Source organism: Cebus imitator, unplaced genomic scaffold (genome assembly GCF_001604975.1).
Source record: "Cebus imitator isolate Cc_AM_T3 unplaced genomic scaffold, Cebus_imitator-1.0 Scaffold25, whole genome shotgun sequence".
In the NCBI taxonomy this organism is placed as follows: Eukaryota; Metazoa; Chordata; class Mammalia; order Primates; family Cebidae; genus Cebus; species Cebus imitator.
In genome coordinates this window covers 5526895-5539233 of record NW_016107340.1, presented here as the reverse complement: position 1 = coordinate 5539233, position 12339 = coordinate 5526895, and the positions used below count along the sequence as shown (strand labels likewise).

Genomic DNA, 12339 nt, shown 5'->3' with positions numbered 1-12339 from the left:
GAGGCTGAGGCAGGAGAATTGCTTGAACCAGGGAGTCGGAGGTTGTAGTGAGCCAAGATCACACCATTGCACTCCAGCCAGTGTGAGACTCGGTCTCAAAAAAAAAAAAAAAAAAAAAAAGTTTTGCTGAAGGCCAGGCATGTTCGCTTATGCCTGTAGTCCCAGCACATTGGGAGGCTGAGGCAGGTGGATCACAAGGTCAGGAGTTCAAGAACAGCCTGACCAACATGGTAAAACCCTGTCTCTACCAAAAATACAAAAATTAGCCAGGCATGGTGGCACACCCCTGTAATCCCAGCTACTCAGGAGGCTGGGGCAGGAGAATCGCCTGAACCCGGGAGGGTACCCCAACCTGGGCGACAGATTGAGACTCTGTCTAAAAAAAAAAATTCTGCTGAAATGTTGAGTAAGACAAGCTTTGCAAATGCTCTGCAGCCAAGCAGCACAAGGTCTAAGGCCATGCAGTTTTAACTCACCATTGTAGCCCCAGTTCTTAGAGTAATATCTGCCACTTAGTAAGTGCTATATAAATATTTGTAGCATCATTGAATAGTAAATAATATACGTGTTAATCGATGAAAACTCATTTCTTTCAGTTAAGCAGTAATAGATGCATGGGTTATTTCAAATTATAAAGTGACTTCGTAAGGATTATGGGAGGAAGTTGTGTAAATTAGAACATGGTTATAATATTACAAATAATCCAATAACAGAACCCAGAGTATGTACCTTTGTGCCTATTTTCAATCTCATTTCTTTTTTCTTTTGAGACAGAGTCTTACTCTGTTGCCCAGGCTGGAGTGCAGTGACACAGTCTCGGCTCATTGCAACCTCCACCTCCTGGGTTCAAGCAAATCTCATGCGTCAGCCTCCTGAGTGGCTGGAATTACAGGTGTGTACTACCACGGCTGGCTATTTTTTTTTTTTTTTTTTTTTTTTTTAGTAGAGATAGGGTTTCACCATGTTGGCAGGGCTGGTCTCAAACTCCTGGCCTCAAGTGACCCACCCGCTTTGGCCTCTCCAAATGCTGGGATTACAGGCTACAGGCATGAGATATCCTGCCCAGCCTCAGTCTCATTTTATGTACCTAGTTGTACTGATTGAAGCAAAGTGTGTTAGATTATCACTTTTTTTGAGAGAGTTGCAGGATTCTTAATTTTTTATTAAACTCCTTTAGGCCTACCCCAGTTAAAATGAAACACTTAAAAAACATCACTGAGCATTCCTCAGCCATTTACCCACATTTGCCAAGGTTCTGTATTTTAAGGTTTTAGTGATAAGATTTTCTACCAAATACTTAAATTCCCACCATGAATGCAAGATTATACTAATTGCCATGGCCACTGTACAAGAAGTACTAGACCAGTTCATACATCTGTGGAACTGATAGTTAAATAATACAATCAGTGGAGAACAGTCCAATACTATATACATATATGTATGTGTGTATGGGGGTGGGTGGGTGTATATGTATGTGTATATATTTACATATATGTATATGTACACACACACACACACACACACAATCTCTCTGTGTGCCAGATTGTTTGGGAAAGAATTTGAGTATTGTAAAAGTTAAAAGAAGGAAAGATTAATGAATGAATAAGCAGTTTTTTGAAGAAGTGGACCTTTATTTGAAGGATGTACATTGTTTGTACAATTAGATATAGAGAGGACAGTCTTCTTTTTTTCCACCTTCTAATTAGTACTTTCACTATTGTGAATAATAATTAATGAGAGTTAACGCTTAAATCTTTTTCTGTAGAACATCAGCACTGGAATGGCCATAGCTGGAATAATATTACTTACAAGAAGTATTCGACTGGTAAGTTAAAAAATGAAAAAGACATTACAGTAAGCAGCAGGTAGGTACTTTATTCACATTTCAGACAATTTTTATCTCAAGCAGTGTATCATATTGTTATGCATATTGGTAGCTTTTAAATAGTATTTTAGAACAATGAACATATTTTAAGGTCTTGGCTTAAAAGTAACACATCCACAGGATTTTACAGAAAGTAATTGCATGGTCTATATTTCCATAATCACTTTTTTTCATTCTTAAAAAGGTATCTGAAAAGGATTTACTTTGCTAGAATGTTATAATCACTAAATTTGCATTTCAAACACTGCAGAATATCTTAAAAGTGTTTTTTGTGGTGCTTTTTGATTGAGACCACAGTCGAATTATGTCCTTTAGCACTCAATAATTTATGCTTCCAGTTAGCACATTTTCTTAGCTCTTTCACTAATGTTTTATTAGTAGCGTAATAGACATAATTTTTTTCTATTTCCATTAAACAATAACTCCAGGGGCCGGCACGGTGGCTCACGCCTGTAATCCCAGCACTTTGAGAGGCCAAGGCAGGTGGATCACCTGAGGTCAGGAGTTCGAGACCAGCCTGGCCAACATGATGAAACCCTGTCTTTACCAAAAATACAAAAAATAAGCCAGGTGTGGTGGCAGGTGCCTGTAACCCCAGCTACTCAGGAGGCTGAGGCAGGAGAATTGCTTGAACCCGGGAGGCGGAGGTTGCAGTGAGCTGAGACTGTGTCACTGCACTACAGCCTGGGCAACAAGAACGAAACTCCATCTCAAAAAACAAAATGAATAAAAACCAATAACTCCAACTTCCCTTTCCCCTCATCTCCTGGCAACCATCATTCCATTTTTAATCTCTATGATTTTGACCACTCTAAATACCTCATATCAGTAGCATCATATTGTATTTGTCTTTTTGTGACTGGCTTTTTTCACTTAGCCTGATATTACTAAGATTCATCCGTGTTGTAGCATATATCATAATTTTTGTCCTTTTTAAGACCAACAATATTCCATTGTAAGTGTATATCACATTTTGCTTCTCTGTTCATCTGTTGATGGACACTTGGGTTCCTTCCATGTTTTAGCTGTTGTGAATAATGCTGCTATGAACATGCCTGTATAAATAAATCTTTGAGACCCTGCTTTCAGTTACAGTATTTTAGGTATATACCCAGAAGTGGATTACATAGAAACTGTATTTAAATTTTTTTTTTTTTTTTAGATGGGTCTCACTCTGTCACCCAGGCAGGAGTGAAGTGGTGTGATCTCGGCTCACTGCAACCTCCACCTCCCAGATTCAAGTGATTCTCCTTCCTTAGCCTCCTGAGTAGCTGGTATTACAGGTGCCTGCCACCACACCTGGCTAATGCCTGCCACGACACCTGGCTAATTGTTTTGTATTTTTAGTAGAGACAGGGTTTCATTGTGTTGGCCAGGCTGGTCTTGAACTCTTGACCTCAAGTGATCCACCTGCCTTGGCCTCCCAAAGAGCTGGGATAACAGGCGTGAGACCCTGTGCCAGGCCTATTTCAAATTTTTTTAGTAACTGCCATACTGTTTTTTGTAGTGGCTATTTTACATTAGCACTAACAATGCATAAGAGTTTGTTTCACCACATTCTTACCAACAATTATTATTTTCTGTTTTTTTTGTTAGTAGCCATCCTAATGGGTTTGAGGTAGTATCTCATTGTGGTTTTGATTTGCATTTCTTTAATGATTGGTGATGTTGAGCATCTTTTCATGTGCTCATTGGCCTTTCATATGTGTTTTTTTTGATAAATGTCTATTCAGCTCTTTTGCCCCTTTTTGAATGGGTTGTTTGGTTTTTTGTTGTTGAATTTTAGGAGTTCTCTATATTCTGAATCCCTAATTAGATAAATGATTTGCAAATGTTTTCTCCCATCCATTCTGTATGTTGCCTTTGTTGTTGTTTTTTTTTGTTTGTTTGTTTGTTTTAGAGACAAGGTCTCACTCTGCCCAGGCTAGAGTGCAGTGGTACGATCATGGCTCACTGCAGCCTCAGTCTCTTGGCCTCAAGTGATCCTCCTGTCTCAGCTTTCTGAGTAGCTGGGACTAAAGGCACCTGCTACCCTGCCTGGCTAATTTTTAATTTTTCTGTAGCAATGGGGGGTCTCGCTATGCTGCCCAGGCTGGTCTTGAACTCATGTCTTCAAGCAGTTCTCCCATCTCAGCCTTCCAAAGTGGTGGGATTACAGACATGAGCCACTGTGGCCTGTGTGTTTGCTTTTTCTAACTCTGTTGATAGTGCTCATGGATGTGCAAGTTTTTAATTCTTATGAAGTCCAATTTGTCTATTTTTTTCCTTTTAATTTTTGTGGGTACATACTAGGTGTATACATTTATGGGGTACATGAGATATTTTGATTCAGGCATACAGTGCATAATAATCACATCAAGGTAAATAGGGTATCCGTCACCTTAAGCGTTTATTCTTTTTTCATGTTACAAACAATCCAATTATGCTCTTTTAGCTATTTAAAAATGTATAATAAATAATAGTTGACAGTCGTCACCCTGTTAGGCTACCAAATATTAATCTTATTTATTCTATTTAATTATATTTTCAAACTCATTAACCAACCCCACATCTTTCTTATCCCCAGCTACCCTTCCCAGGTTCTGGCAACCAATATTCTACTCTCTGTCTCCATGAATTCAATTTTTGAATTTTTTAGTTCCATCAAATAAGTGACAACATGCAAAGTTTTTTCTTTCTTGTCTTACTTAACATAATGACCTCCAGTTCCACCCATGGTGTTGCAAATGACAGTTCTATTTAAGGCTGAATAGTATTCCACCGTGTACATGTACCATATTTTCTTTTTTGAGACAAGGTCTCACTCTGTCACCCAGGTTGAGTGCATTGGTGTGATCATGGCTCACTGCAGCCTCCATCTCCCAGGCTCAAGCGATCCTCCCATGTCAGCCTCCTGAGTACCTGGTACCACAGGTGTGAGCTGCCATGCCCAGCTAATTTTTGTATTTTTTGGAGAGACAGGGTTTTTTCATCTTACCCAGGTTGATCTCCAGCTCCTGGGCTCAAGTGATGTGCCTGGCTTGGCCTCCCAAAGTGCTTGGATTACAGACATGATCCACTGCACCCAGCCCATATTTTATCCATTCATCTGTTGATGGACACTTAGGTTTCTTCTAAATCATGGCTATTGTGAATAGTGCTGCAATAAGCACAGGATTAAAGATATATCTTTGATATACTGATTTCCTTTCTTTTGGTATATATCTAACAGTGGGATTGCTAGATCATATGGTACTTCTATTTTTAGTTTTTTTGTTGTTGTTGTTTTCGTTGTTTTAGATGGAGTCTCACTGTGTCACCCAGGCTAGAGTGCAGTGTCACAATCTTGCCTCACTGCATCCTCTGCCCAGGTTCGAGCGATTCACCTGCCTCAGCCTCCTGAGTAGCTGGGATTACAGATGCACACTACCCCCCAGCTAATTTTTGTATTTTTAGTAGAGACGGGGTTTCACCATGTTGGTCAGGCTGGTCTCGAACTCCTGACCTTGTGATCCACCCGCCTTGGCCTCCCAAAATGCTGGAATTACAAGCATGAGCCACCACACCCAGCCTATTTTTAGTTTTTTGAGGAACCTACAAACTGTTCTCCATAAGGGTTGTAATAATTTACATTTTCACCAACAGTGTATAAGGGTTCCCTTTTCTCTTCATTCTCGCTAACATTTGTTATCTCCTATCTTTTGGATAAAAGCCATTTTAATTGGGGTGAGATGATATTGTAATTTTGATTTGGATTTCTCTGATGATCAGTGATACTGAGCACCTTTTCATATACCTATTTGCCATTTGTATGTCTTTTTTTGAGAAATGCCTATTCAAATCTCTCAACCATTTTTAAATGGGATAATTAGATTTTTTTCCTATAGAGTTGCTTGAGTTCTTTATATAAACTGGTTATTAATCCCTTGTCAAGTGGATAGTTTGCACATATTTTCTCCCATTCTGTGGATTATCTCTTCACTTTGGTAATTGTTTCCTTTGCTGTGCAAAAGGTTTTTAACTTGATGTGATCCCATTTGTTTATTTTTGCTTTGGTTGCCTGTGCTTGTGGGATATTTTTCAAGAAATCTTTGCCCAGTCCAATGTCCTGGAGAGTCTCCCCAATGTTTTCTTGTAGTAGAGTCATAGTTTGAATTCTTAAAGTCTTTAATCCATTTTGAGTTTATTTTTGTATATGATGAGAAAGAGCTTCATTTATTTGCTTATGGATATCTGGTATTCCCAGCATCATTTTTTGAAGAGACTGCCCTTTCTCCAATTTATGTTCTTGGCACCTTTGTTGAAAATGAATTCACTGTAGATGTGTGGATTTGTTTCTGGGTTCTGTATTCTGTTCCATTGGTCTATGTATCTGTTTTTATGATAGTATTGTGCCGTTTTAGTTACTATATTATAATTTGAAGTGCAGTAATATGATTGTAATGTACAATACTGGAACAAATACATTTCCATATATATAATTTGTATTATAATTTGAAGTGATGTATTATAATTTGAAGTGAAATAATATGATTGTTCCAGTTTTGTACATTGTGCTCAGGGTAGCTTTGGCTATTCTGGGTCTTTTGTGGCTCCATATAAATTTGAGGATTGGTTTTTCTGTTTCTGTGAAGAATTTTGGTAGGGATAGCATTAAGTCTGTAGATTGCTTTGGGTAGTGTGGGCATTTTAACAATAGTGATTCTTCCAATCCATTCATGAACATGGAAAATTTTCTCATTGGTTGTTTTCAATTTATTTCATTAGCGTTTTATAGCTTTTTTTTTTTCTTTGAGACAGAGTCTTGCCCTGTTACTCAGGCAGTGGTACTATCTTGGCTCACTGAAACCTCCACCTCCCAGGTTAAAGTGATTCTCATGCCTCAGCCTCCCAAGTAGCTGGGATTACAGGCATGCACCACCGTGCCTGGCTAATTTTTATATTTTTAGTAGAGACAGGGTTTCACCATATTGGTCAGGCTGGTCTTGAAATCCTGGCCTCAAGTGATCTGCCCACCTCGGCCTCCCTGTGTGCTGGGATTACAGGCATGAGCCACTGCACCCAGCCAGTATTTTATAGTTTTCATTGCAGAAATCTTTCACTTCTTTGGGCAAATTAATTCCTAGGTATTTAATTTTATTTCCAGCTATTGTAAGTGGGATTACTTTCTTTATTCTTTTTCACATTCTTTACTCTTGGCATATAGAAATATCACTGATTTTTATGTAGTAATATTGTATCCTGTAACTACTGAATTTATCAGTTCCAATAGTTTTTTGGTGGAGTCTTTAGGTTTTGTTTCTTTTCAAAAAACCAGCATTTCATTTCCCTGATCTTTTGTATTCCTTCATTGCAATTTCATTGATTTTTGCTCTGATGTTTATTATTTGTTTTCTTCTACTAATTTTGGATTTGGTTTGCTCTTATTTTATTTTTTCTTTTGAGAAGGAGTCTCGCTCCGTTGCCAGGCTGGAGTGGAGTGGCACGATCTTGGCTTACTACAACTTCTACCTCCTGGGTTCAAGCAATTCCCCTGCCTCAGCCTCCTGAGTAGCTGGGATTACAGGCATGTGCCACCACACCCAGCTAATTTTTGCATTTTTAGTAGAGGTGGGGTTTCACCCTGTTGGCCAGGATGGTCTCAATCTCTTGATCTCGTGATCTGCCCACCTCGGTCTCCCAAAGTACTGGGATCACAGGCGTGAGCCACCATGCTGGCCTCTAGTTCTTTTAGATGGACCATTGTTTGTTTTTCTGTTTTTTTGATGTAGGTGCTTATAGCTATAAAATGTCCTTTTAGTACTGCTTTTGCTGTATCCCATGGGTTTTGATATGTTTTGTTTTCGTTATAATTTTTTTATTTTTTTTTGACAGAGTCTTGCTCTGTTGCCCTAGGCTGGAGTACAGTGGCGTGATCTTGGCTCACTGCAACCTCCACCTCCTGGGTTCAAGCAATTCTCCTGCCTCAGCCTCCTGAATAGCTGGGATTACAGGCACATGCCACCATGTCTGGCTAATTTTTATAGTTTTAGTAGAGACAGGGTTTCGCTGTGTTGGCCAGGCTGGCCCTGAACTCCTGAACACAGGTGATCTGCCCACCTCAGCCTCCCAAAATGGTGAAATTACAGGTGTGACCCACCGCGCCCGGCCTTCATTATCATTTGATTCAAGAAATTTTTAAATTTCTTTTTTAATCTCTTTATTGACTCATTGGTCATTGAGGAACACATTGTTTACTTTCCATGTGTTTGTATAGTTTCCAAGATTCCTCTTGTTATTGATTTCTAGTTGTATTCCATTGTAGTCAGAGAAGGTATTTGATGTAATTTTGAAATTTTTAAGACTTGTTTTGTGACCTAACATATGGTCTATCCTTGAGAATGATCCATGTACTGAGGAGAAGAATGTGTATTCTGCAGCCATTGGTTGAAATTTTCTATGAATATCCTAGGTTCATTGGGTCTAAGTACAGATAAAGTCCAATGTTACTTCATTGATTTTCTGTCTGGAAGATCTGTCCAGTGCTGAAAGTGGGGTGTTGACACCTCCAGCTATTGTTGTATTGGGATCTATCTATCTCTTTAGCTCTAGCTCTAATGGCTCTGTATATCTTGGTGTGCCAGTGTTGGTTGCATATATATTTATAATTGTTATATCCTCTTGCTGAATTGACTATTCAAATAGTCTATATATTTTATTTATTATATTCCTTAAATCTCATTTATTTTATAATTCCTTCCCACCCGTTTTTTTCCATGCCATTGATTTGTTGGGAAGACCAAGTGATTTATTCTATAGTATATTCCATATTCTGGATTTGTCTCCTACATTATTCTTGGTTATAAAATCTTCAGCTCAACTTTACTGTCATAGGAAGTTGGGTAATAATTTATCCTTTTATTTATTTATTTATTTATTTAACAAAGACAGGGTCTCGCTCTGTCACCCAGGCTGGAGCGTAGTGGCACACTGTTAAGGCTCACTGTAACTGTAAACTCCTGGGCTCAAGTGACCCTCCTGTTGCGTGTTACAATGCCCAGCTGATTTTTACTTTTTTTTTTGTGGAGGTGATATCTCACTATGTTTCCCAGGCTGGTCTCAAACTCCTGGCCTCAAGTGATCCTTCCACCTTAGCCTCCCAAAGTGCTGGGATTATAGGCATAAGCCATCATGCCTGCCTTTTCCTTCTGTTATGTAAGCCTCTTAACTAGCCATAATTATGAACAAAGCTTGTACTATTGTTAATGTGGAAAAAATAGGCATAAAGTATTGATTGATCTCAAGAAATTACCTAGGTGTTAGGGATTGTAGTACATTCCTAATGTTGGCCTTTCTTTTTTTTTAAATGTGCCTTTTCTCCTACAAGATAAAAAATAATAATAAGAAAAAAATTTTGTTGGTTAAGGTTCTAATTTAATTTGACTCAGCTTTGTTTAAGTTTTCCCACCAGTATATGCATGAATACATTGCACTTATGTAGAATAGGATAGAGGCTGTTTAACCAGATTTGTGTGGTGCCAGGCACAGATAGATACGCATTGTCTTTTGATGAGTTGTGTCATATTTTGAGGTTGTAAGCTTTTAGAAGTTAGGAGTCTATTTAATGTTCTTTATGTAGTAGCTTGAAAATGGTGAATAATGACTTCTAAATAATGTTTCCTTAAACACTTTTGACTAAATCATGTTAAAGTAACGTGAAATTAAGACCTAAATTTACAAATGTTGATAGTTATGTCTTCTTGTGAAATGTTTTGATAATTTGACATTTTAAATTTTGAAATGACAATAATAATGTGATTCTATTTTTCTCCTTGTAAATCAATAGACATCAAAATTTACAAGCTCTTCGGATATTCCAGTAGAATTTATAAGAAGAAATGTTAAACTACGTGGACGATTACGCCGAATAACTGAGAATGGTTTAGAAATTGAACATGTACCTATTACTTTACCTGTTATAGCATCATTGAGAAGTAAGTAAGGTACAAGATTAATGAAACTAAGTAACTATTGTGGTATTCTTTTATTAGATGTTATTTATAAAATAGTAAAAAAAAGTCATTTTAATTCCTAATAACTCCATTGTCTATGAGAAAGTCTCAATTTTTGGCCTTATACATAAGGAGGTACTTAATTTGGCTCAGATTTCCTTTCTTCCTTTGCTCTTTTTTAAATTCAACCATTCAATCATTCATACAAACATTCAGTCATTCATTTCACAAATGTTGAGTACCTGCTGTGGTCTGGGACCTACCTAAGCTAATGGTACAATGTTGGGTAAAACAAACAAAGCCCCTTTAACCCTTGAAGCTTACAGTTTAGGTAGAAGATAGACAACAAGCAAATGAAAAGTTTTCCTAAGAGCTATGAAGAAAAGAAGCAGGATAGTAGGATAATTTTGGGGGGTTTTGGGGGTGGCAATAATGGAAACTATACATATAGAGTAGTCAGAAAAGGCCTCACTGAGGAATTGCTATTTAATCAGGGACCTGAATAATTAAGAGAAGGCTAGCTAGGAAGAGCATAGGTGAGAAAGAGCATGGTGCTTTTGACAGGACATACCAAGACTCCTGTGTCTAAGGCTCAGGAAGGAAGGGTGTAAGACAGGGTATCCAATCTTTTGTCTGGGCCACACTGGACGAAGAAAAATTTTCTTGGGCGACACATTAAATACACTAACAATAGCTAATGAGCAAAAAAAGGAAATAATTCTCATAATGCTTTAAGAAAGTTTACAAATTTGTGTTGGGACATATTCGAAGTCATCTTGGGCTGCATTTGGCATTTGGTAAGATACACCAAAGGAGATTGGAGAGATGGGCAGGAGCCAGCTCTTTCCTGCTGCAGTTCCCATTTCTTCTTGCTTCACATCAAAGCCCCCAGTCACACAGACCCTCCTGATGCTTATGTGCATTCTTGTAACCCTGGGCCTGGCTCTTTGCTTGGTGTGTCTTGGCCTCTGTTGAACATCATTTGATTATTTAGGATCCAGCTCAACTGTTAGCTCTTTTGTGAAGCTTCCTTAACTGCCAAGCTGAATTAGCCTCTTTCTTTGCCATATCCCACAAAAATTTATGATACACTGCAATTATAGTTTGTATTTACCTTTTTCTGTTATTATTATATATTTAGGTTTATATTTCTCACTGAAATATGAGCTCCTGATGGGCAAGGATTTTTTCCTTTTTATCTTTGTATTTGAAGTTCCTAGAAAAATACTTACAGGCCAATAGAGACTTCGTAAAATTTGACAAATGGATTAATTTAGTTCTGTTTATGGCTCTTCTTAATATTATTCTGATTTTATGAAGAAAGGAGTTTTTGCTTTTTTAAAATCCCAAGATGAACAAATATCAGGTTGTTCAAGAAGGTATAACTGTAAAGGAACAAGATTGATTTTTTCCCCCAGACATACTTGATAAAATTAGTTCTTTTAATAAACCAAAGAGAACTTAACAGTTTTAATGAGTGTTGCTCCCTAAAGAGAGATTACCAAAGATGGCTTTTTTGGGCCACTTCAGCTCTAGGCAGTATTTACACTAAACAAGTCCTTTAGGTTCTCAGTTGTTATAATAATTTAAATCTCTCCTATCTGATAGTAATGGCTCGTTAGACCTTAGCCAGCCAGATCATCACTTGTGATTGTCCAGGCTATGCATTGCATGACTACAGGGGTGATATTTAATAGAAATCTGCCTCCTGAAATCATGCAGTGCCACAGCGCTGTAATTGCCATATATGATTTTTATTATTAATGGGTCTCACAACAAATAATAACGTGTTTATGTAATTTGGTACATAGAATTTTAGAGCTTAAAGGAACCTTAGAAGGCCTTAAATTCCCACTTTACTATTCTCCTCCACTTATTTTAATATTTTCTATGGAGATTAAATGCCATCTAGCTAATAATGATGAAATCAAAGCTAGAAAACAGATTTTCCATCACTCAGTTCAGAACTGCATGTTCTATAGACATATAGAAGTTAAAGAAACAGATGGTAAATGTCTTATACCTCTCAATAGATATTAGCCACTACAGATGTCATGATAGTACTAATGCCTGTTTTATGACTGACATAAACTGCTTATGTGAAAAGATCACTTTGCACTTCCAGACATGAAATCTATTTACCTGTAAAATTGTTTTCGAGCTAGAAAGTTGCTACCCAAACCATTTTGAATGATATGTTAAGTTGCTAGAGCATAGTCTTCATTTTAAAATAGGTAATTAGAAGCTCCTTACGTTCCTTTCACTATTACTACTTCTTGGCTTATATAACAAAAATAGATATTTATTCTATTTCTGAGGAAGGCTAAGACCCAGGTCCTAAAAATGGAGGTCATTCTTACCAAGAAGGTTTGGTTCGAATGACTTGACATAGTAGCAGAGGCTGCATGGTGTAGTAGAACACAGATTGGTGTGTGGAGCTGTGTTCTGTTTCTACTTTTGGTCTGTGGTTGTTCCTACCACCAT

The 12339-nt window shown here is 37.7% G+C and overlaps 1 protein-coding gene across 1 annotated transcript in view; it reads left to right on the top strand.

Annotated features, from left to right (window-relative positions):
- Window positions 1-12339, top strand: part of CUNH3orf33 (chromosome unknown C3orf33 homolog) — a 31006-nt gene that overhangs the window by 3769 nt on the left and 14898 nt on the right. The window contains exons 2-3 of the mRNA XM_017522926.2: window positions 1766-1825; window positions 9690-9837. Coding sequence (XP_017378415.1) covers window positions 1766-1825; window positions 9690-9837 — 208 coding nt within the window. The remainder of the gene's footprint in view (window positions 1-1765; window positions 1826-9689; window positions 9838-12339) is intronic.